At 42.7% G+C, this 26,123-nt stretch overlaps 1 protein-coding gene and 1 long non-coding RNA gene across 5 annotated transcripts in view; one reads left to right on the top strand and one right to left on the bottom strand.

Moving 5' to 3' along the window:
* Positions 1-602: 602 nt before the first annotated feature.
* LOC131923210 (uncharacterized) lies at positions 603-10,061 on the bottom strand. Its single transcript, XR_009382542.1, has 4 exons — positions 9,590-10,061; positions 5,649-5,772; positions 1,247-1,330; positions 603-851 (listed from the first exon to the last, which is right to left on the bottom strand). It is a non-coding gene; the product is annotated as an uncharacterized LOC131923210 (long non-coding RNA).
* Positions 9,472-26,123, top strand: part of Ccnyl1 (cyclin Y like 1) — a 37,132-nt gene continuing 20,480 nt past the window's right edge. For 2 of the 4 annotated variants that reach the window (XR_009382541.1, XM_059278143.1), the window contains exons 1-3: positions 10,246-10,538; positions 21,097-21,171; positions 22,799-22,833. Coding sequence is in view for 3 of the 4 variants with exons in the window: in XM_059278143.1 (XP_059134126.1) it covers positions 10,310-10,538; positions 21,097-21,171; positions 22,799-22,833 (339 nt within the window). In the remaining variant the exon portion in view is untranslated. Of the gene's footprint in view, positions 9,595-9,762; positions 9,878-10,245; positions 10,539-21,096; positions 21,172-22,798; positions 22,834-26,123 lie in introns of those variants that run through there. The other 2 variants (XM_059278145.1, XM_059278144.1) reach the window with 2 other exon arrangements.

Here is a 26,123-nt window from a genome sequence, read left to right as displayed (position 1 = left end):
GAGGCCAGCCTGGGCTACAGAGTGAGTTCCAGGAAAGGCGCAAAGCTACACAGAGAAACCCTGTCTCAAAAAATAAAAAAAAAGTAAAAATGAAAAAGATAACAAAAACTTTAATAAAGGTGAGTATTCCTGACATAGCCTTTGTTTCAGGTTGCATTAATGGTTCCAAAAAGCATTATTCCAGCCCACAGCATGAAGGTAAGGGCCCATAATTCATCCGAATCATTACAAATTACTTCTTAATTACCATTAGTTGATGGTGAGCCTCAGAACTAGCACTGCTCACTTTCTGTTTAGCTTTGGTCAAGTACCTGTTATGAAACCAGTTAGACTGTGTATTTTTCTAACCATGTTTATTCCTTTTCTCCATTTAAGACACCCAGCACCAATGCTGACTGACTCCTTATGGCTCTCACCTCACTGAGGACTCTGAGGGTCAGATTTTTCCATTTCTTTTATAGAAACAAAATGCCAGCAAAGCATGATTTCTGACTCAAAGGAACACTAAGCAGGGTTGACAGACGTTGCAGGTTTTTCCTGACACTTCTGGAGAAGGGCACAGAGACCTTGCATACCTCACTGCAAAAACAGACAATAGTGAATGACACCATCATTCTACTACCTTTATATAATGCGTTTAGCATGTTGCTGGCCCAGGGGAGGTTTGCCTGAGACTCTGACCTATCACCATTACAGGTGACTGTCATGGATATTAGTTTGCACTCAGTGTGTGCCCACATAGCAGTTGCTAGTTAGAAGCCGCAATGATAATCTCATTTAGGACACTCTTCTACAATGGCTTCTTTCTCTGTAGGAGTCCTCATTTGCTCAAACACAGATCCTAGGTTGCTCTATGGAAAGAATTATCAGAAAAATGTAAGGTTGTTAGTGTGTAAGTCTGAATGTTTTTTCCTATTACTGTTTTCAGTTTGATTCAATGTGTAAGGAGACATTATAAAATGGAAATAACTGATCATATCCGTGAACCCATGTTCTTTCTATCTACTAAAAACCCAAAGGCTGCTGGCTTGGTGGCACATACATGTAATCCCAGCACTAGGAAGGCTAAGCAGTGAGGATCACAAATTTGGCTACACCCTAAGACCCTCTCTCAAAACAAACAAACAAACAGACTCCTAAAGTCCACAGGGTCAATGTTTCTCTGGATACTGTACTAAGATTGGTTCTAATAACTTTAGCTTATCCATTGTCAAGTAGTGAATAAATAAGATCAACAGTACAAGACCTGGCTTTGAAGGGTTTTTCCAATAAGGAATGAAGCTGACCATAGCTCCTCTTCTTCCTCTGTAATTTTAGACTGGTGTCTTTGCTGGAAACATGAAACATATTGGCATTACACATCTGTGTCGTAGGAAATCTGGTTGCTCTTGAGAGAACCATGATGTGTATAGTAGCCCTAGATGTCCCAAACTTTGTAAACCTGGTACCTGACGTGCAATGAAGAAGCCATCACGGGCATTCCAGCCTCAGAGTCGAGGCATGGAGAGGAACGGAGGATCTAAGCTCTAGTCCGAATGGATACTGCTGGTAAGCCAACTTGGTCATTTCCGTTGCTAAATTGGTCTACTCCAGCTGTATCCTCTGTTTCCTAAGCAGTGATGTGTGACTTGATTCATTTCCTGACCCCAAGTTATGAACTTATCATAAAATGACAGTTGTTTTAAAGAGATGCTACAGAAAACTAGAAGCTAGAAACAGAGGCATGAAAGAGGATACTGGAAAAAAATGGCTTTAAATAGTTCTCAACTTCTGATGTTGGTACACGCTATTCAGCTTTTTTATTCATTTATGCACTCACTCAAAAAATGTATTAAGTTAGGTATAGATTTAGCTAAGGATATGTAAAATGAACAGAAGACTTGTGTTCTCAGAATTTGGTTGTCACAGGGCTGCTAGACATGAAAGCAATTACCATACAATGTGAGAGCATATTGCTCTACAGTTTGACTTTGCAGAATAACTCCTTACAAGCAAGAGACAGAACCTGTCTTGAGGGAATGAGAGAAGCACTGTAGAACAAACTGCTCCAGAAAAAAACCCAGAGAACAAGTATAGGTTGACCAGATGGCCAAGCTGAGCCGCTATCCTGGATTCCTGATTTTGGCTGCAAAGAACAGGACAGCACTGGATTGGATAATTGAGTTTTTAATCACTCCTATAGCTTCAGTCTTCCTCTATTCCCCCCCCCCCAGTTATTTATCGAATAACCAGGATATTTTTTCATGGGAGTAACCTATTCCATCTGTGGGAAAGACATTGAAAGACACAGGTCAGAGGAGAATATTGTCCTTTTATACCTAAGCACCCAGCAGATGTCCTGTTACTAAATTTGGGGTCACAGTCTACACCTCAAGAAGTCAAGCTTGACCACTCATCCTTGGAAAGCCAATTCAAACAGGCAGGCTCACCCCACAGAGGAGTCTAAGACAACCTAGGTTGTTGGTGTTTGGGGGTTTCTTTTCTTTAAAAAAAAAAATGCTTTCTACAGCAAGCATCTGCCAAGATAAGATCCCCGGCCCCTGCATCCACCCAGATTGCTGTGCAAATGTCTTCTGATAGCATGATTCTAGAGGTGCTTCAGGGAAGGCTTAGTGCTGGGATGATAAAGATTATTTTGACATCAGGGCAATAGAGCCATTATAAGAAAAAGCTCCTGCCCTAAGTCTTGGCTGGGTTTCTGAGAAGACAAACCTGGCTACAAAGTAGTCAGACTGTTCAGGGCTGTCAAGTTTAATGAAACTCCTCTTCCCCCTCCAGCATTGTCTTTCTAATGTCAGCTTATTTGAAGAGGCTGCTGTCAAAAGGCTTCTGGAAGAACCAGGAGGGAACATGTCAAATCATTGCTAGAAAATGTTTCTAATGTAAGAGAAACTTGTTTCACTTGGGCAAAGATTCCCTTTAATAAATAAGTTCAGAGGCTGTAGAGATGGCTCAGTAGTTAAGAACACATACTGTTCTAGTAGGGGACCCAAGTTTGGTTCCTAGCACCTGTATTGTAGCAACTCACAATCACCTGTAATTCCAGTTCCAGGGAGCTGACGCCTTCTTCTAGCCTTCATAACACCTGCACTTGCACTTGTGTGTACATACACCACACACACACACAAAAAAAAAAAAATTAAAAAAATAAGTAGGGACAGAGAGATGGTTCAGCAGTTAAGAGTACTGGCTGCTCTTCCAGAGGACCCATGTTGGATTCCCAACATTTACGAGGCAGCTCACAACTGTCTGTAACTCCAGTCCCAGGGGGTCCAGTGCCTTCCTATGGCCCTCAAGAGCACGGCACTATACAGGCACAATGCCCATGCACATAAATAAAGTTGAAAATATAAATATAAAGAGGGGTTGACATAGCTTAAAGTCCTAAGATAGCACACAAGAGAAATAAACAGTGAAGCAGATAAATGGAGGGAGGAGATATTGACAGGAACTGTGCCAACAACAACTGGAACAGTTGTAGCTGCCTTGTTCCAAAATAGATTCCAAGTGAGTTTATTTCCTGGTCAAGTGTAGAGGGTGCCCATCAAACACGTGGGCACAGATCACATATTATGACAGTCCTTGGAGCAAGGAAGAGAGCTGATATTTGACTTAGGAAACCCTAAGCACTATTCTGTCCCTATACATCTAAGAAGAGCCACCAATAGGCTGAGAAGGATTTTAGCACCTAGGAAAGTGAAACCATGTTGTGGGATATTTGATCACACTGTGAAACCCCGAGAGTGTGCTAATAGAATGAACCTTGGATCAGGGAGCAGAGCCAGTGACTAGTTGACAGGAATTCATCATAGAGTATGGAGGAGCCAGGAATATGGATAAAGAGACATACAGGAAGGAGGAAGGAGGAACTTGGAGATTTGAGGTATTTTTTGGTTTGGGAAGAGTGGAGAGATGCTCTCTTGCTGGGTCTCTGGCCAATAAGGAAGGTCCGCTGGTTGCTTCTTGGCCCCTGAGAGCTAGCAGGTTTTCACCCCAACATCTGACCCCTGAGTCTTTAGAGGTAAACAGAATGATAGACACTTAATTAAAAAATACATTTGGCAGCAGTGGCAAGGCCAGTGCCAGTGGGACCAGAAGTCCTGCCAGGCCATGGCCTGAGTATCGTGGCACCGACTGAGGGGCAGGGGGGGTCTCAGACAGTAGTTAAAATATCAGCAGGTTCAGGTGCAGCCTCTGTGCCGGAGATAAAATACCAGAAGCACACAGAACCTATGAGATGGAGGAAAGTAGAGACCTAGGAAAGCAAAAGAAAACACTCAGTCTCTCTTTAAATGCAAGCTTTTCCTAGAGCGTCCACATAAAATGCCCCAATATTAGGAACTCTATCACAGATGACATTGGGGCCAGAAGTCACCTGTCTAAAGGGCATCTGTCCTGATGGGATGAACTGACACTCTTTTTCAGAGCACTATTTCAAATAAATTAGCATTCTCATCTCTACTACAAAAGGAAGGAAGATGGGAGAACGGTTGAGGAACGCTCAGACAGTTTATTAAGATGGGCCTACCAGTACCATCAAATGACTAAATAAGCAGGTTATGATTATTTGAATTTAAGAACAAGAGAACAAGAACAAGTTGTTCTACATCATGCCGAGTGTGATAATTCTTTAACATTTTTGTTTAGACTTTGAGAATATGATGGTAACCATAGATTCTCTACTTAAGAAAAAATATATACACATATCACTTATCCACAAAATCCTACTCTGAGTAATACGTCACACTTTTCACTGCTGAGACCAAACACTGGAGATGAGAACTTAAAAGGAGGTAAGAGTAAACCGATGACATGTAAAACTATGCTATCTGGATGTCCCTCTTCCTTTCTCTATGCTGTGTAGAATAAAGATACAACAGCTAGAGGCTGTCTCCTCAACTGAACAGGTAATCAGCGAAGATGAACCATGAATTTACTGCAGGCTCATATAAACAAAACCTCAGTTTCTCTTGTAGACTTCAACTTTCACCTAATAATTACCACAGGATTACTATTTTGTTCAGTTATATATCACTCTCCCAGAAAGACAGGGAAATTTTAAAACTTATTGTCTTCTACTATTCCTTGAAAGTTAAATATTTTCAAAGAAATGGTTCACAGGTTTTTTGCTTGTGCTTTTAATTATTTAATTTCTAGGGCCCTGCATATCTGTTTATGTTATGTGCAGGCAGTGTCTTGGAACTCAAGATATCAGAAGACATCTAAAAGAGTACGCAGTGATATTTCTAGCAGTTCAGACAATATTTTCACAACAGAACACAGTCACTAGGTCTTATGGAAAGGAGGCTTCATTGAACACTCCCATTCCACTGTGGTTTCCCGTGTTTTAATGTATTGTTCAGTTTTTTTTTTTGTCATCAATACTTAACTAAATGCTTTAAACAGAATTAAATTAAAAATTAATTCCCTTGCCTTTTGAAGTAACCTCTTCTTCCTGTTTAAAGGCTAACACTCCCTTGGGTCCTTTTTGTGGTCTTCTATGTGGTAGAGGGTTTGCAAATGCCCATACTTTTTACAAATACTTTGTATCTCTTTAATTTCTGTTTACTCTTCCTCAAAAGTTGTTGCTATTTCTTTTAACTGCCTGGACAGAATAACTAATGCCACCTTCCCCTTTTGTGATATACCTGTTTAGAGTTGAGCTCCACGGATTTTGCTCAAATATCTCTTCAATTTATCCACATCTGAGGGAAGTGACATTAGTCCTCTGTATCTGTGGCGTCTGCCTCCATGGGTTCAGTGAGCAGTGACCTGAAAATATTTTAAATAACTTGCATCTCTACCAGGCACATACATTGTTTCTTGTCATTACTCTACAAATATTACCATATTGCACTTATCTATATGGCCCTGACATTAGGTGTTATAGATAACTCGGGTGACTTGAAATACATGGGAGAATGCACACGGGCAGGTTCTATGCAAATATCGTGTATTTCATACCAGGACTTCAGCTTCCTCTAACTGTGGCATCTGCAGGATCCTGAAGCCAATTCTTTACCAATATTGAGGGGCAAGGGTGTCTTAGTTAGGGCCACTATTGCTGTGCTAAACACCAAGACTAAAAACAATGTGGGGAGGAAAGGGTTTAATTGGCATACACTTCCACATCACTAGTCATCACTGAAGGAAGTCAGGACAGGAGCTCAAACAGGGAAGGAACCTGGAGGCAGGAGCTGATGCAGAGGCCATGGAGGAGAGCTGTGTTCTGGCTAGTTCAGCCTGCTTTTTTTTTTTTTTTTAAATTAGTTGTGTCTTTTTTTTTTGTATTTTATAATTTAATTTTACATATCAGCCACGGATTCCCTGTTCTTCCCCCCCCCCCCCAGCCTTCCCCCCAGTCCACTTCCCATCTCCTCCAGGGCGAAAACTCCCGAGGATTGAGTTCAACCTGATAGATTCAGTCCAGGCAGGTCCAGTCCCCTCCTCCCAGGCCGAGCCAAGTGTCCCTGTATAAGTCCCAGGTTTCAAACAGCCAACTCATGCACTGAGTACAGGACCCGGTCCCACTGCCTGGATGCCTCCCAAACAGATCAAGCTAATCAACTGTCTCACTTATTCAGAGAGCCTGATCCAGTTGGGGGCTCCTCAGCTATTGGTTCATAGTTCATGTGTTTCCATTCGTTTGTCAGCCTGCTTTCTTATTAAACCCAGGACCACCAGCCCAGGGATGGTCCCACCCACAGTGGGCTAGGCCCTCCCCTATCAATCACTAATTTTAAAAAAATGCCTTGCAGGCTTGCCTATAGCCTGATTTTATGGGGGCATTTTCTTAATTGAGGTCCCCTCCTCTCAGATGACTTTAGCTTGTGTCAAGTTGACATAAAACTAGCCCACACAAATAATATTTTGGTTTTTTGGTTTTTTTTGTTTTTGGTTTTTCGAGACAGGGTTTCTCTGTGTAGCTTTGCGCCTGTCCTGGAACTCACTTGGTAGCCCAGGCTGGCCTCAAACTCACAGAGATCCGCCTGGCTCTGCCTCCCGAGTGCTGGGATTAAAGGCGTGCGCCACCACCGTCCGGCTCTTTTCTTCCATCTTAAAAGGAGAATTTTTTTTGTTGTTGTTTTTGTTTTTTGTTGTTGTTGTTGTTTGAGACAGGTTTTCTTTCTGTAACCTTGCTGTCTTGGAACTAGCTATGTAGACTAGGCTAGCCTCGAACTCATAGTGCTGGGATTAAAGGGGTGCACCACCACTGACCAGGGAGAAAATGTCTTTAGTCATACACCCTCTGCCTTCTTCTCCCCTCTTATCCCTCCCTCATCTTTTTTCAAATAAGGTCTCACTATATACCCAGGCTAGCCTTGAGCTCATGGTCCTCTCCCAGCCTCGCCTCATTCTCTGTTGTGGTTTCAATGGGAGATGTTCTGTGTTTGAATCCTTGGTCCCTAGCTGGTGGTGCTGTGTGGGGAAAGAGGTGGAACCTTTGGTGTATGTCTAGCTAGCAGAGTGGATTGTTGGGGGGAGGGCCTTGGAAGTGACATCCCTCTTCTGGCTTCCAGAAACGCTCTGCCTCCTGATGCCTCACTAGAATGTGAGAAGTGGCAGGCTGAGAGCTCCCGCCATCACGCCTTTCCCACCATGACAGACTCTACTCTCTAAAGTGTGAGCCAAAATAAATCCTCCTTTGCTTCTGTCAGGTATTTTGTGACAGTGACAAGAAAAGCCACCGATACACTTTCTCAACTCCTATGTCTTTCCCTACTCCTCACCATCTAACTTGCACACACACACACACACACACACACACACACACACACACACACACCAGCCCAGCTGCCATAGCCAATGGCAGCATCCCACTCTGTCCATTAAGATATCAGAGGATGAGTGCCTGTTCACCGAGAGCTACACAATCAGCTACAGCTCATCTTTGCAGCCTTCCCTTAATACCACCTAAATCCCCTCATTCTCCAAGTTTCCTTCCTTCCCTCCCACGAGACCTCCTTTTAATATACATCTTAAGGTAGCCACTCCGGCACCCATGGCTTCAATTACTTCCTGTGTTCTCTGATTTTAATACGACTTCTACCGTTGTTTCATTGAACGGCTTTATCTTCCTCATTTACTAAAACCATAGATCCCAAGTTGCTCCACAGAAGTAACCAGGAACCCAAAGCAGCATTCTTAGAAGGTAAACTGTAGAAAAACGTTCCCCCAATTACTCTTTTGTTTTAGTGTAAGTGCTATTTTTGAAAGAGTTTAAGTTGGGGTATCACAAGATGGAGTTAGCTTACAGAGGTTCACATCCAACTTTCGGAGAGATTCATTGCCATACGTCAATGAATGTAGAAAACTATTTTCCTCTCCAGTCTTATGCTTCCTCCTTTAACTGGCTAGGAGAGAGGCGTCAAAATCTACCTAGTCCCCTAAATCAGAACCTTAGCCTCTTTTTTTTTTTTTTGCATTCTACTTTTGTGCCCCCCCATATCCAGCTGCTAAGCACTTCCTATTTCACCTCACACACGTGTAGAAGTCCATCCCCCCTCAGCCACCACCGCACTTTGCCGGGCCTACCTATCTTTCCCTCCTGTGAGAATGAATATGCTCCCTTCACTGGTTGGTCCTTCATTCTCTTCCTTCTTATTGTCCAGGGTGACCTAGTCACAAATGTATCTGATAGTGACTTTCCAATCTCACGTGAGACTTCAACAACTATTTCCAGTATACCATTCAAACTCTTCACCTCACTGGCTTTCGGGTCAGATAGGTGTGCTTGTATCCCAAGTTCAGCAGTGTGAACTAAGACAGCTAGACGCTACAAATTTTTGCTTCTTATTTGCCTGCATGCACTGGGAGCCTGGACTTCTGGAACAGAGGTTCAGTTGAAGGTTCAGTTAGAGAAGGTATTTTTTTAAAAAACCCACGTGAAAAGATTACTCTTAAACTAAACACCACCAAATACTAAGTCTCTGTCACCTTCCCCAAGTGTGACTTCCTTCCACTGGTACTTTGGGATAATCACATTAAGGTGTGGGTAGTGATCTAGATCACCCGGCACCCGGACTATTCTGGCTCATGCCTGAGCAGTTATGTAACCTTAGGGAAGTTACTTAATTTCTGCATCTCGCACTCCCCCCCCCCCCAGTAAAATCTGGGAGACGTAACAACATTGCTTTAAACTTAGAGTTAGGGAACTCCGTTGGCATGGTGACCAGTACATGGCGCTTGCTAAATGTTAATTGTCCTCTACCATCTCCATCAATTAGAACTGTAGGTACCCCACCGTGTGGTTCTCAATGTTGTAGGAGAAAACTGCTCTCTGTATTGCTAGTTAAAGAAAGGAAATCTGGGAATGCCTGTCGCGGGATGGGAGAAAACGGGCGAAATGGGAGCTGCTGGCTCCCGGTTGTTCTGAGCTGGGAGGGACGAGTTTGGTCCTTATTTTACGTACGAGGAAGTTGAAGGGTGACGTGTCCTCGGGCCTCATGCAAGGCACAGTCACAACTCTTTATTGAGAGTGAGACCAGAGCCCCGGGGTTGCTATGGTTAAGTTGCAAGCGAAAAACGTAACACTGGAAAGACGGGAGCATCTAGCTGTATACAACCGGCCAAGTCCGGTGCAACTTACTTTGGGTGAGCAAAGGGAAGCTGTCAGACATGGAGAAGCCCGGCTGCTGACAGAACCAGCTCTCCACCAAACCTGGCCCTCGGAGCCCGCCTCGAAGCGCAGCCTCGAGCAGCGAACTGTCGCAGCTCACCCCCGGGACCCCCGGCTCCCCGGCTGCCCAAGATGAATGGAAACCCGAGTCCGCGCCGCGCGGCTTGAGGGATGGGGCGGGGCTTTGTGAGTCACGTGCCTGGGCCGTAGGCGGGCGCGTGGAGGGAAGTCCGAGTCTGATTGGCTGCCCGTCACCAGGTGACCTCGGGACGCGTTCCGGTTGGCAGGAGCCGGCTAGCGGCCTTCAGTCTGGAGGCGGCGACGGAAGGAGGAGGAGCTCCGGCCGCGCTCTCGGCCCGCAGTGGCTGCGTCTCCCAGCGCTTGTCGGGTCCCCACCCCTTTTAAATAAGCCGGGCTGGTCGCCGCCCTCGCAGACTAGTCCGCTGTGGGGAGGCGGCGGCGGCGAGCCGGCGGGGGTGCGGCCGAGGCCGGAGCCCTGCCCCGGGCCGGGCGGCGGCGGCGGCGGGGCGGGCGGGCGCGCGGCGGGCGCGGCGGCGAGTGCGGGCGGGCGCAGCCCCGCTCAGCCCGGGGCTGCCGGCGCCGACCGCGCCATTGTTGGGGGAGGGGGCGGGAGCGGAGTCCCGGGCGAGCGGAGGCGCAGGCGGCGGCCGAGCGGAGCGGACGCGCCCCATGGGGAACACGCTGACCTGTTGCGTGTCCCCCAATGCCAGCCCCAAGCTGGGCCGGCGCGCGGGGCCGGCGGAGCCCGACTACGAGTCCGAGGTCTACGAGGCGGCGGCCGGGGACGCGGTGGCGGTAGCGCCGGCGCCCGCTGCGGCCGTGGAGCCCGCCGAGTTGGATTTCGGAGCCGGCGAGGGCCACCACCTGCAGCACATCAGCGACCGAGAGATGCCCGAAGGTGAGGAGGCGGCGTGCGCGTCCGGGCCGCGGCGCACCTCTGGCCTCCACCGTCTCCCAGGGTCCGGTTGGGAGGCGGCCGCTGCCTCGGGGTTCCTTCCTGCCCGCAGGAGGCTGGCGCGGGCCTGGGCACCGGGGATGAAGGCTGTGACTCGCGTCTCCCCCCCTTATTCTTTCTCGGCCGCCTCTGGCCAGTTTCTCTCCCACCCCCTACGCCCGGTTTCTTGTTCCCTCTTCCCATTCTCTCATCCCGACCTGGGACCCTGCAGCCCGCACCCCTTCCTCTTTGTAATGCTGGGTACCGTCCAGTTGGGGCTTTATCAAGACTTCATGTGTCTGTATATAAAGTGCCCCTTTTTCTTAATAAAACTCCCAGGACCCTAACCTTGGAATAGCCATCCCATCTCCCTGTCCTTACTTAGCCAGATGGTACCTAAGGTAAGAACTTAATGGTTCCACTTTCCTGGAACCAGTTAGGTAACTGATATTAGAGCAATCCAGACCCAGCCTATTTGAGGATCTCTTATTTACGTTCAAGTAGAGGTTGCTACAGAAATATGTATGGTATTAAATAGGATTTTAAAAGTATCTTCAATATAAGCGCTTTATTTTTTCCAATTATAATTGGAGCACAGAAAGAAAGGAAATTGGGCAAGGGGGCTTCTGTGAAAGACGTCAGTATTTTCTTCCAGGGCTACGTTAAAGTCCCGTTTTCCTTCCCCCACAGGTTTACCCTGGGTCTTCTGCTCACTTTAAAGTTCTCATTTTGATAAATACATCGCCACTTTAAAAACTTCATTTACTTTACCTCTTCCGAAGGAAGAGGGATGGGAGAGATTGTTGGCCGGACGTTTCAAGGGAGTCAAAGGCTAAAATTTAGCCTTAAATTAGTAATGTGAAGGTTTGGGAGTTAGGATGAAGCCCCTACAGGTGCCTGTAGTGTTTATTTCCATGCCTCTTTTTCCCTCCCCACCTCCGCCTGGAGAATTTTATTCAGTGCTGAGCATGTTGAAGGAAAAGCCAAGTTCGGCGCACTGAACCACTGGAGGGTGGGCTGGGTGGGTGGGTAGGAGGGAGAAGAGAAGTGCTTGATGCTTTATAATTAGAATTTTGAAAACCTGTGAGTCTAGGGAGAAGTAATACCGGATAACAGGATGGTTCTTGAAGGCTACGAACTTGTAAGACAAAGCATCATCAGTAGTTTAAGCCAGATTGGCCTGTTTGTTTCACTTAAATGCTACAAATGATTTCCTTTCTTTAGAGGAATGTCTTATAACCTTTTAACTTTAGCTGGACCGTTGGTGTCTTCATGTTACAATAATTTAAGGCCCATGATCGATACACTTTTGTAACTTTTTGTAATATTTAAATATTATAAAAACACAAAAGTAATTGTATCTTTAAACAGTGGGTTGCTTGCACGCCTATGTGTATGTGTGTTTTATGAAAACTTCTGTTTTAAAGTAAGCCTCTGGGTTTACAAACCAGTTAGTATGTGGGTAGTATTGAGTGAGAGTCCAAATAAGACCTTTTTATAATTCTTGAGGGATTACAACACAATTTCATGTTTGCTCATTTGTCCCTTCCAAATACAAAGGAAGCCTGTATGCATTCTCACTATTGCTGATGAGGATGCAAAGTTAAGCTATCACTGAAGCTGCTTCTGCGTGAACTGTTCTAAAGGACTAATGTTGGAGGGGGTGGATGTGCTGGGTTGGACTCTTGAGAATGTATACTCTATTTTAATCTGTCCAGTAGAGCTCTTGGTTCTTAGTCCTCCCCTGTTTTAGTGACATTGCAGGTAACTGATGCAAAGGCAGCATTTGCTTTAGATCTCATATCTGTCTCATGTGTTCTTCTCAGTGAAAATGAGAAAAGGGAGAGGAAAGAATGTGACCTAAATTTACTGATCATGTAAATGGGTCTATTCTGGTAACCATGAGTTGAAGTTGAGAATTGCTGAGAGGACATTAAGAAAGGCTGGTGAGAGGTATGTAAGCACAGAACTATGTGATAGGGAATGCTAAGTCAGAAATTTTGAAAAGAAAAAATGAGTTTGTAAGCATAGAATTTGAGCTTCTTAATATTCCCATTAAAATGTCAGTGTTTCCTCTAAGTTTCATTTTTAGGTCTGCAGGACTAGTTTAAGGGTATAATATCTACTTACCCAGAAAGTACAGGCTCCTACGCTTGATCCTTAGTGCTGCCAAAACTTTGTAAAATTAAATTCTTTGGCACTCAGTAAAGTGATAAGAAATTTCAGCATTTGACTAAACACACCAAATATATACAAACTATATACAAACACATTGAAAGTTTGCTTTTAATATCTTTATTTCAGAAAATTTTACATCAGTTTCCTTGGAAACTGAGAAATAGCTTGAAAGTAGTCTATTTTATAGAGAAGAATTGAATTGTTCTGATTTCTTAGATAAAATCTTGAATAAATGATGCTGTGCTTCATTCTCTTTTGAAACATTTTAGAGCATTCAAAGTCACTTCTAGGAATTCCACAGTACATAGATCAGTGTTCCCTAATCCATTGGCTCTAACACCATGTCTGATAAAACGGATAATGACATCAGTAACACAAAACAGGGTACTGGGGCTTCTTAAATCTCAGCCTCTATGCAGTTTTCATGTTCTGACTTTAGGAGCTGTGCTTATTGGCTGGGAAAAAGTGTTCTCTCAAGTGACCTTGCCCCTTGGAAGGGGATAGTAGGGAAGGAACTGGCAATATGATGTGGGAGAACCTCTGAATCTTTCCCTTTCTAGTAACTATTAACCATTTTTTAATGTGTTAGTGAGAAAGAAAGAAAACACAGATAAGCCATTTTTATTAATATTTTGGTATCGTGTCTTCTTGAACGCGATATTCTTCTTTCATATTCCTGTAAACATTTCATTTTATAAAAATGAGATTGTCTGTGTATGCTGCTTCCTGTTCCTGGAACAATGCTTCATGTCCAGAGCCTGCTCCAGGATGTCTTCCTGTGCCAGTGCTCACTGCTCTATGGCGTGCTTTTTCTTAACCACTTAGTGTACCATAGCTGTAGTATCTGATACACCTGTCTCTTATGGCTAGACGTCTTTCATAGTAAAATTATGCATACTCTCCTAAGAGAAAAACAGATTTTGATGATTGGTGCCGTCTACCTCTGGATAGAATTCAGATGGTATGTTTAGTCTTACAATTTAGTGCCTTAAGAGATGTCACTGGTGTTAAGGGCATTTAGTTCTTATGCCAGTTTGATGGTAACACTGGCTTTTTACTAGTCATTTAAATTCCTAGTGGAGATTTTGTGATTTTAGTAAACTGTCTCATGTCTTTAATTCTGAAAAGCCACTGCTCTAGGAGGCCTGTCAGTAGTGTCATTTGCCGATGACAAATCAAGAAACAGCATAGAAGTAAGAGAAGACTGAAAGATGCCCGACTGGTTTGAGTAACCTAAACGTGCTTGTTGGCTATCTTTGAATGGCTAGACAGTATTCCAGATATAGTCAGTGATAGAAGAGGTAGTCCCCCCCCCCTAATCCTGATCCTTCTGTTCCAGAGACAGGTGGGACTAGACAGTATGTGAGTCATCAAGAATGTAATGAGCTGGTAGGAAGAAAGTCATAGAGGGTAATGATTGGGAAAGGGACAGTTTCATACTGGGGTAATGAAAGCTAACTATTGTCTTTAAGTAATAGGTGAACTTTCCTAAAAGAGAGAGGAGCAGTAGGGGGTAAGGAAAGGCGTCCCTGTAGACAGCTCCCTTGAGAGCTTTTCATATGGGACCAAACTTGGTGATGACAGAAAGGATGAGACACAGTATGCTACAGTAGAGAGGAAGGATGTCTAGAGAAGGATGATGGACTAGGTAGGCCTTTCTATGCTGAGTTGGCCTTGACAACAATGGGAACTTTGGTTGTAATGGGAAGCCGCTGGAGGATTATAGACAGGGGAGCAAGTTCTTTGTGAAAAAGACCATATTAGTGGCTTTGGGAGACTGCACTAGGATATATGCAAGAGACTAGCTGGGAGACTGGGCAGAAATGAGGGAATGCCAGTGGTGACCTGAACGAAAGGCAGTGTTGCCTAGGGACTAACATAGGCTGACTTAAGGAAACGGAGTCAATAAAATAACAAAGATGAATGGACAAGTGACAGACAAGTGGTTCTTAAACTTCACACGTGAGAGAAATGTGAATGAAAAGTGCAGCTCCTTCTTTGGGGGATGGGGAACCCAAAAACTTGACAGTATGTTGGTGAGGTTATAAGGGAGGTTATATTGCTGATGGAAATGCAAAATGATTTGACTCCATGGAGGGGAATTTGGCAAAATCTAACGACATTGCTAGTTTATTTAATCTAGAAACCCCACTTTAAGGTGTTTATGCCGAAGATGTGCAGACCATAATGTGAGACAGCATATTTTCAAAGTTCTTACTGTATTGTTTTCATTACTGAGATACTGACAGCAGCTCATACGCAGTAAGGGACAGGAAAGATACACTGGCATGTCCACTGGCTGTACAGTTGTGGTTGTCTATAAAAGTATGAACCTATGGAACCATAAAGTAAACCAGGTCTCTGGCTAGAGCTATCTGCAGGGTATATTTCACGTTTGGGGCTGTGGGGTGAGGTGGAGAGGACAGCAAGGAAAACATGTATCTGCTTAGTGGCAACATGTGCTTGCTTGCTTTTGCGGGTGTGAAAACTCTGTAATGTGTTGTGTATGTCTTGTATATTTCATTTTCCTCTCCGTGTTTTGAGCTAGTATAGGGATTGTAGCTGATTGCATATGAGAAGACAGCTACCAGGAAATATAAATTGCGTTTTCTAAGGTTTTAACAATGAAGACATGGTTGAGCAGGAATGTAAATTCCAGTTGTAGAACATATCAGCCTAGAACTTCCAGAATATGACTCAAAATGGGCTTCTTTGGATGCTGCTGTCTTCTCTTTTCTTCAGAGCTATTCAGCTTTGATGTTCCAGCAGTAACATTGGGGGGTATACAATGAAGTGGAGATAGTAAATGTGTAACCTAGAAATGGTTTTTAACTTTAATTGAATAAAGTGCTCTCAAGAAGTAGACTTAAGGAAGAAAGTTTCAATATATGAATGATCGCAGCCATTAAAGTCTAGATTGAGAATTAAGACAGAGCAAGACTGAGAACTGGTGCAGAGGCAGGTGCTGAAGTGGATGGGGTCATTGGAGGCTGGAGAAAGAAGCTGGGCAGCAATGAGCTCTAGATTGAGGGCCCTCAACTGAGGTAAGCTTGCTTGAGACTGTCAAGTAATAATTACTTAATGATGCAAAATGTGGGCTCAGAGATAGATTCATCTGACAGTGCAGTTGTGAATCTTGGAGTGTTTGTATTCAGAGCCATAAAACTAGTGCAGTCTATGTTAAGGGGTGATGGAACATGTCAGTAAGTAGACTGAGTCTTTAGACAAGTACCCAGAAACTGCTGACACACTCTATTTAATTGTGCTGTGTGGAGATTGCTATGTTGGAATCAAATCCCCGCCCCCATGTGCTATTTCTATCTGCCAATTTCTTGGTCATTGCCTTCTTTAATATTTTGATAAGGAAAATTTTGTAATGGGTTATGATTGTGTAATGTTAACATTTTAGCCTTCAGCAATGCATTTAGTTATTCTAGGTTGAGTGTTTTTTAATATTTTTGATGTGTAATTAAGGTGGCTCATACAACTTATAGAATCTTGGTCTGGAGGAAAAACAGTTTATTTGTCTACCATTGCTTTCAAATTAAATTGCAACTTTAATTGATAATTAAAAAATGGTGGATCTTACAATTTCAATTAATAATCCTTGTCTTGAGATATTTGTCCTAGTTGAAAAAAATATGTAAAATTAAATTAAATTATAAAATTAAATTAAAAAATGAAGCAAACAAACAAAAAAAAGAAAGAAAAGAAAACATTCCTAGAAGTTTCTTTGTGAAGCATGTGTTTTTGTATATGTGTGTGTACATGTTTATAAGGGTATGTGACAGCTGGGGAAAGGGTGCTCTTCCTCAGTCCTGCTCCTCCTATTAAGACAGTCTAGACCGATTCTCTGCTGAGTTTCAGGGATCTGTCTGTCTCCACCTCTCTATCCCTAGGATCACAGATGCAGTGTTCCATGCCGGCTGTTTACCTAGGTGCTGGGGATCTGATCTCAGGCCCTCCTCCCTGAGCTGTCTCACCAGCTCCTCTTACAGGTTTCTAAAGAAACTCACATCGAAGATGCGTGGTAACTGGTGTGTTCTCATTTTCCTAAATCCATAGGTGTGTGCAGAATGTGTGTGTGGATCCTAATGTTTTGGTTCATAGTTAGTTGTATTGCCTCTCGCTGTAAGAGTGAATAGAGTAATATGACTTATCAGCATCTCCATAGGCTCTAGGAAAACAGTTAATAGGGAATACAGAAATAATATAGTTTGTCCAGAGGGTCACTGTCGGCTGGCTGAAGTTTCCATTCTATGAAAAATAGCAACATGTGGTATTTATAAGAAGTGGAAAGTGCCCACTACATGGCAAACTTTGGTAGCTGTATAACATTTATATTTTCTCAAAACAACGTTTTATGTTTTCACACGCACACACGAACACACAGACAGGATCTCCCACACGCATACATGCCCTCAGGGCACACATACACAGACTCTCACCTATGCAGCATCACCACCAAATCTCACACCACCCTTACCAACCAAGACTTGCACCACCACCGCCTCTGTTTCAGGTCCCTTTCTGCTGTTTCAGTGGTCTCTCCCTACCTAAGCTTAGTGCTTATGCAAGTTGACATTGAAGCCCTGTCGTGTATCATTCCTATAGGCTTTATATAAGTGATTAAAAAAAATTATCAGAGTGGAAATATTATAATGCTATGGGAGAGTGGCCAACCTGTAGTCAAATATATGTAAATTAGAGCCATAATGTTCCTCATTCACAAACATCAGAAATCTTTTTAAGAATCTAAAGCTAAGGTGGAAATGAAAGCTGACATAATTGGTAGTGTTATACCAGTGTGCCTTTACTTCTTTAGAAAGCTGTGTAGTGTTGTATATTGAGCCATGAAATTACCCAACTGTCAGATAAAAGGCATTATTTAACAATACAGTGTACTAAAAAAAAGTACTGTGTACTTATGAAGGCAGAGTGTTGTGTCTAAAGCCCCAGTACTGGATTGGCTAAGCTAGAATGGGAATAACACTTGCCGTATCATTATACATTATTCAACAATAAATATGTTGAGGGTGGTGATGTTTTCCTTTAATACAGCACAAGTTGTGAGCTGAAAAGAGGTTTTGTTGTTGTTTGTTTTCTTGTGGTTCAGTGCCCAGGGCCTTGGTGGCAGGTATTTAACCACTGAGCTACACTGTTTTTAACTAACTTTTTAAAGAAATCCATAAGAAATATAACTGAAAGATTATTATTGTTAGTATATCTATTGGTTTTTTTTAATGAAGCATTACTTAAGCTTTTGCTAATTTCTGTTGTTGAGGAAGACTTTTGTCCATCTCATTTTTAGTGTGATCCATCCTACTGATGAACTTCGTTGTTTACAATTATCCATCAGTGGAAATCTATCTCAAAATCAGTGTGTGTATGCGAGGAGTCCAGAGGGAGGTAAACGAGGTTTAGCTTGACCTGTGAATTGTATCATCTCAGAATACATTTTGATTCTGAGATCCTCTGTTCGTCTCTGCTGGAAGGCTTTCCTCCAGTGAACCACTGCATCTCTTAACTAGCTAATGCTCCTACAGCCTTTCTCCTCGGGCTTTTGAGAAGTCTTGAGAGTTGTGATTGATTGGCCATCCCTGGGACATATACCCACTTCAAAACTTTTTCTCCAAGACATGTTGTCATTGATCTTCTCACAACCTTGGATTTTGCCTTTAGGTCCCTAATAATACATCTTGACTTGGCTTTTTTTTTTTTAATTTATTTTATGTGGGTGTATGTGTACCTGAGTGTATGTGCACATATGTGTATCTCAGGAGGCCAGAAAAGGATGTTAAATCTCCCAAAGTTGTTGTTACAGGCCATTGTGAGCCACCCACCATGAGTGCTGAGAACCAAACCTAGGTCTTTTCAAGAACAGATGCTCTGAACTGCTGAGCCATCTCTCCAGCCCCTCAGTTGTACATGTATGTTTTAACTTAGTCCTCTTGAATTTTAATACTTCATTTTCTTGTACTTGTGGAATTCCTTGGATTTTTTTTTCCAGGTCTGAAGATGGAGTGCAGGGACTCTGCTGACTGAGCTATATATACCTTCAGCCCCATCCACTGAACTTTTGTAATTAAACTTTATCATGGCACAGGGACTGCCACATAATGTGACTATTTCTGTAAACTTTGTAATAGTCTCATCTGCAGATTACATTCGAATCCAAATGGCGATCTGTTTTCTTTTCAGAAGGAAGTAGTCTCTTCAGAAATGAGCTTTAGGTTAGAAACACAAGCTCTCTGCCTGTCCCTCCATGCACACATGGCTTTGTTTTCCACATAGCTAACTTTATGTCACACTTAAAGATGTCAGAAAATCTTAAAGATAATTTTGTGTGGGGGTATCTTTCAGAATAGTTTTTTTCAGCTGGTGCACACCTGTAATCTTAGCCCTCTTAAGGCTGAGGCAGAAAGATCCAAGAGTACAAGGCCAGCCTAAACTATACATAGTGAGGTACTATCTCTCAATAAATAATGTAAAAATAAAATAAAGTAGATGATTGAAATTCCTGTTACACTGCGAGTCCTGAATTGTGTTCATGTAAGACTCCGTGCTTGGAGGAAGGAGGAGGAGTTCTATGCATAGACGTTCGTGAATGCTGAGGTAGACGGCAGTGCTGCTGGGGTGGGGGCTTGTAGGGTTCTATTTTGTTACTGGTGTGTACGCACAAGTGCAGGTACCGGAGGGGGCCAGGAGAGAGCATCAGGTGCCCTGGAACTGGAGTGACAGGCAGCTGTGAGCCTCCTCAGGTGGGTGCTAGGAGCCGAACTAGGATCCTCCAAAGAACAGTATGCTAACTGCTGGACCAACTCTCCAGCCCAGTAGAATATGTCAAGTGTGTATTCTGTAAAAACCAAGGGGGTAGTGGGTGCACTGTGATTCACCACTAAACTCCCTTTTCAAAGAGGAGAGTACTGGCTGGCAAGGTTTGGGAAGTGTTGCCATACCATTTCTCTGGATCTTGTTCCAGTTCTGACAAGAATGATTAAGTGGCTTTGAGATGAGCATTGCTTAGGAATGTCATAGTTTTTGTTTTTCCCTTTCTCATTATAACTTCCTTATCCCATGTGATGGCAAAGTGTTCATTGTGGTTAGTTGAGAGTCTGTCTTGTGCTGGACAATGTAGCACATGCCTTTAATACCAGCACTCGGGAGGCAGAGGCAGAAGCAGAGGCAGGCACATGTCTGTGAAATCAAGGATAGCCTGGTCTACAGAGTGAGTTCCAGGATATCGAGAGCTACACAGAGAAACCCTGTCTCAGAAAAACAAAAACAAAATAAATAAAAGAAAAAGCCTGTCTTGTGTCCTTGGTTAAATAGAAAATTATCTCATCTTGCTCTCAAAGTAGACTTCAGCAAGAAATGAGTGATTGCAGTCTTGGAAATTGAAGCTAAAAGTAAAAAATCAGTTTGTATTCATGGAGGTTATGTGGATTAGGCCTTTGAATTTTTGTGTAGCCCTAAATCTGCATGATGGATTGCTCCCACATAAACAGTGAACTAAACAAGCTATCTTGTCTAATGAAGTTAGAACTAGCTAAGTGGTTGAGACCAAGGTCGGATAAAGCACAGAGACAAATAGCCAAACAAATGGAAACACATGAAATATGAACCAATGGCTGAGGGGTCACCAACTGGATCAGGCCCTCTGAGTGGGTGAGACAGTTGATTGGCCTGATCTGTTTGGGAGGCATCCAGGCAGTGGGACCGGGTCCTGTGCTCATTGCATGAGTTGGCTGTTTGAAACCTGGGGCCTATGCAGGGTCCCTTGGCTCGGCATGGGAGGAGGGGATTGGACCTACCTGGACTGAGTCTACCAGGTTGATCTCAGTCTGTGGGGAAGGCTTTGCCCTGGAGGAGATTGGAATGGGGGGCGGGCTGGGGGGAAGGTGAGGGGGGCGGGAGGGGGGAGAACAAGGGAATCTGTGGCTGATATGTAGAACTGAATTGTATTGCAAAATAAAAATTAAAACAAAAAAACAAAAAAACAAAAAAAAAAGAAAAAAAAAAGAATGTTTATTAAAACCAATTGTCTTTGCAGTAGCATATTTGATACATTGAGCACATATGTTAGATAAGTAGGGGTGAAGGGCATGTATATGATTCTATTAAAGTTTCATGAGATTACTTAGGTATACATTTAAAGAGTTGAAGCCATAGCTGTTAAATTCCACCTGAATGGAGAGATGCTGCAGTTTTCAAGTAGAATTTTTGTTGTTGCCTTTATTTTCCTCATGTTCATGTCTAAAAACCCTTCTCTAAAAGTTAGAAGTGTTAATCACGCCTATGTTCCTTCTGAAACAATCATATATCTTTCTCTTTTCTTCTGTAGATTTAGCTTTGGAATCAAACCCTTCTGACCACCCCAGGGCAAGCACAATTTTCCTCAGCAAATCTCAGACGGATGGTAAGAAACTTTTTTTCCCACTGAGGAAAGCCTGAAAACCACTTATATTCAGTATGATACATTACTGAAAATATTTCATGGAATTTGTATATTGACCTAAACTTCTCATCTACTTATCTTTGATATGTGATGATGTTTGCTTTAGTATCACTCTTAGGGAAGCATGTGGATTTTGTAGACACATTCCCACCTTGTTGCCTGCAGATATGTGATTTAGAAGTGACGTGGATTTACAGCTGTCTGCCTCTTTCCTTTTCCTTAATCCAGTAGTGTGTTTTAAAGACAAATGATAGAATTTAGGGTTCTGTTAGATTTTTAGGTGAATCACCAAAACAAGTGTGTTATGTATGGTCATTTTGACCTTATTTCATATAGTACTGCCCACCCAGTAAGCCTGTGTCACACCCAGATTTATGTGACTCAAAATTTTCAGGCTTAAAAAAAAAAAAAATTTCATGTTTTTTAAAACCTCTTCATCTTGTTGCAACAAAACTCAGAGCAAACATATCCTAATATTTTCTAGGTTTGCTAGTATGTGAATTTTCGGTTGAGAGTCTGAACGATGGAATTTTTCTGTACTGTTTTCTGTATTGTTTGGTTAACGTCTTTCCCATTTTTTTCTAAAAAAGTTAACTTTCTGTTGATTATAACTGTGAATATAAGAAGTGAGGATTCTACAATACTGGGAATAATACAATAATGAAGCCCAGTTTTAAAAAGGGGAGTGGTGGTATTTCCAGCCTGCATTTTCATAGTTTGTGTCTATTTTGCCCATCTTGAGCTATCCCTGCCCCCCAGCTGAGGACCTAACCCCCAGGGCCTTGCGCTTGCTCGGCAAGCGCTCTACCACTGAGCTAAATCCCCAACCCCTTGTTTTGAGCTATTGATTCTGGTTAGTACTGCTGTATCTCTTTATGCACTGTGGGCTTTTCTTATATAAAGGATGAGGAAGCAATAAGAAAAGTTATCTTAGCTGAGAGGTGGCGGCGCATACCTTTAGTCCCAGCACTCGTAAGGCGGAGACAGGTGGATCTCTGTGAGTTCGAGGCCAGCCTGGTCTACAGAGCCAGTTCCAGGACAGCCAAAGCAACACAGAGAAAGAATAAAAAACCAAAAGGAAAAGAAAAGCTATCTGTGCCCCTCTCTTATTAGTGGGAAGGAATATGTGTCTAGAGTGCAGTCTAGTGCTCACAGAGGAGACAGTGTGGGGAAATAGTGTGGCCAAGTCTCTTTCTGGAATTTATGTGCTGTAGAGGTCGTGTTCAGTTAGGTTAGCACACGCATTGAAATGCTCATTAAGCTAGGCTTAGTGTGTAAATGTGTGACATAATTTTTATTAGCTGAATCTCTCACCTGCCCTCATTTATTTTGTCATTTCTTTTGTATATGAAAGTTCTCATTTGTGCCTACTACATTATATGATAGGTAAAAAAGTAAAATTTAGGTTTTAGATTTACTTCATGGAGTTTATTTTGACAAATTTTGTTTCGTTAGAAACTATTTTTTAAAGTAGAACTGAACTTTATCTTACTTTGCATGTTGGTAACCCATCAGAGAAGTAGCAACTACTTTTATTTTTCCGTGGCATTTGTATCAGAATTGATCAGTTAATTTTTTTTATTCTTAGTGCGTGAAAAGAGGAAGAGCAACCATTTAAACCATGTAAGTAAATAGTTGGAAACTTAAGAAATTCGTAGTTTGACTTAAAAGTATGTTTACAGTAACGTCTAGAAAATATAGTGGGAATGCAGTGCTGTTAGTGTAGACTGTTTCTGCACATTTTCTAAAATTCTTTTCTCAAATAATAAATTTACTTATGGAAGTCTGACATAATAGTATTTTTTAAAACAGAATTCTGACATTTTTATTTACTTACAGTTATATAACATGGTTATAATATAGAGACATGCTTGGATTTTTTTCCTTTTTTATTCTGATTTCTTTTAAGATTTGCTTATTACTTATGTGTATGTGCCTGCAAGAGTTTATGTGTATTTATGGGTCCAGGTGCCTTCAGAGGCTGGAAGAGGGAATCAGATCCTGGAACTGGAGTTAAAGGGAGTTGTGAGCCGCCTGAGGTGAGTGCTGGGAACTGAACCTGAGTTCTCTACAAGAGCAGTTAAGAGCTCACTGAACCATCTCTCCAGTCCCTTAGTCTAATTTGTAATTGAAGTAACAAACCATTAATTTTGGTACTGTCTGCTGATTTCCCATCATAATAGGTGAAAGTTGTTTTCCGTTGTGACCATTATTTCTCTCTTGAATTTCCTTAACACACATATTATTTTTGTGAAATCGTAAGTCAGTATTTTTGTTATGACTGTGCACATTGTTAATTGCTGGGCCTTATTACTCCTCTTTCCACACCTTAATTTTTTTCTTTCCATAGTTTTGAATCTGGATTCTCTAGGCCCTCTAGGTGAATCCCTTTTCCTAGCTCACATTAGCTTACACAGCCAAATACAGTGTGCAGCCTTGGCTGGTCTCTTAGCTTCCCGTTCTTGCTTTTGGTGTAGAATTCATTTCCAGACCATTTTCACTTGCCTGTTTCTTAGCAGACATCCTTTTTACCCCAAATATTGTCACATTTGTCACATGCCTGTCAAAACTATTCCCATCTACTAAAGTACATGCGTTCTGGTTTTCTCCAGTAGGCCCTGCATAGCCTTTGCCGTCCTAGTGCAGTGAGGCTGGGTTTTGCTTCGGCCTGTTGCCTATTTTTCCTGGGATATGGCTTTGAAGTTACAGGGGTCTCACATGACTGCTCTCTTGTGTTGGTTCCTCCATGGCCTAGATTCTCTGTTTCTCTTTGTCTTCTTACACTGTACTGGAACACCTTTTCTTGGGAAGGGACACATAGTATTTGTAGTGATCTGGCCTGGAAAATTCTTCCTATATATGGAGTTCTAGGTTGAAACTAATTTCCATAGTCCTTAGGATACTTTTCTGTTACAATCTCAAGTACATAGTGTTTTTGTTTTTTATTTTATGGTCCTGGGGATTGAACTCAGCTTTTCACACATGCTAGGCAGGTGTCCCTGGGCTGTATCCCCAAGGTATAGTGCTGCCATTAAAAATTTGTTGCCTTGGAAACTTGCAGTGTGTAACACATTTCACACAGTATACCCCTTTGCAAAATGTCTTTATTTGCAAATGTTCATTGCAATGAGTCTTTGGTATGGTTCGAGACCTCTGGTTTCTGCTACACTATCAATGCTGGGCCCTCACTGGGACTCCTCTTGGATATCCTGTTGTCCTGTGTAATGGAGATCCTGCAGCTTTGGGTCTGCAGGACTAGCCCTTCATGCACTCCAGCAGATCCAAGGCAAGATTTTTTTTTCTTTTGTTTTGAGAGTGAAGTTTCCAGGGCGGAGGGCAGATGCGGAGGGACAGTGAAATGAATGGATTTGGGGTACATGATGTGAAATTCACAAAGAATCCATAAAAAAAGTTTTTAAAAATCTATTGCTGTTGTATGATATAGAGACATTCCCCTTTCTGGAGGCTTTAAGTACTTAATCTCCAGGATTCTGAAATGTTACGATCTGATTTGTTATGGACCTTTTAATTTTATTCAGAGCAGTAGGTCTGCAAACAGTTTCTTCTAAGTTGTTTTTGTTTTTCCTTGTGTTTCTTTGATATTTTCGCTACCTTTTTTTTTTTTAATTTTTGTTACTCAGATGTTGGGCCTCTAGACCAGGGTTTCAGTACACCTGTCTACTTTCTCTCCCCTTCACTTTCTAGTTTGTCCTTTTGTTCTTGGTGAGTCCTTTGCTTTGTGTTTCAACCCTTCCCAAGTTTTCCCTGAGTCCTCATTTGCTTCTGAAGTTTTAGCATTCCTATTAATTCCCATTTCCTGTTGTCTTCACCTGCCTTGCTGGAGGCCTCCCTCCACTGTGTGGCTCTTGGCTTTCTGTGACTGAAGGGTCGTATTGCAAGGATTTGGAGGCCAAGCTAACCTGGGGGGCCCCAGTATCTCTTTCTGGGGTCCCAATCTACAGGGCAGTTGAGTTTCTTCAGAGAAGGCTATCTCTAATTTCTTCCTGGGCATTACAAGTTTGCTTGCTTTCTGAAAACTGGCAACATGAGGCAGTTCTGCTCCTCAGTGCACTCTTCTGCCCTTGCATCTCCCAGACTGGTCTCTCTAAACTGCCGGCGTCAGCCGCTCTACAGAGAAGTCTATGTAAGAAGGGGCCAGGTGGACCCCGCTGACTTTGGCTTCTGGTTCATGTTTTAGCTCACCTCCTGACGTGCTGTGACTCTGGGTTCTGAGTCTGCTCATACTCCTGTACCATTAGGTCTCCATAGGCACCAGTGTTGTGCTGCCATGCCATCTCTTTTTGGTGTTTGAGACCAAACTTGGAAATCAGATGTAGGTTCACTGGTCCAGTGGGCTATCCTGATCCTCCTGTCTCTGTCTCTGGAGTGCTGGGATTGTAGGCATATACTACCATACCCAGTTTAATTTTTATCTTCTAAAGTATTAAAAATCCTCTGTCAGTCTTGTTTCCTGCATCTTGATAGAAACTTTTATTCCTTTAATTCAAATGAAATGTCAAAGAAGTAAGTTTGTGGTCATTCCATGGTGTTTAAATGAATTTAGAATCCATATTTGGAGGCTGGAAAGACAGCTCAATGGTTAAGAGGGCTTCCTGCTCTTCCAGAGGACCCGAGTTTGGTTTCCTGCACTAACATGGTGGCTCACAACAACCCACAGCTTCAGTTCTGGAGGCTCTAAGGGTCTCTTCTGACCTCTACAGGCACGAAGCATGCACATGGTAAACATGCATGCATGTGCTGACCGAAAAACAAACATGGTATTCTTTGTCTCTATTTTAGGAACCACCTGTTAGTAGTGGGCTTTGCTGCCTTTTTTAGGCTTAGGTTTATTAGTGTAGTTTATGGAGGTTACAAGCCAGCAAAGGTAAGGGTAACCACAACTGGAAGTTACT

Source organism: Peromyscus eremicus, chromosome 13, assembly GCF_949786415.1.
Source record: "Peromyscus eremicus chromosome 13, PerEre_H2_v1, whole genome shotgun sequence".
Taxonomy (NCBI): Eukaryota; Metazoa; Chordata; class Mammalia; order Rodentia; family Cricetidae; genus Peromyscus; species Peromyscus eremicus.
This window is presented reverse-complemented; position numbering and strand designations above follow the sequence as displayed.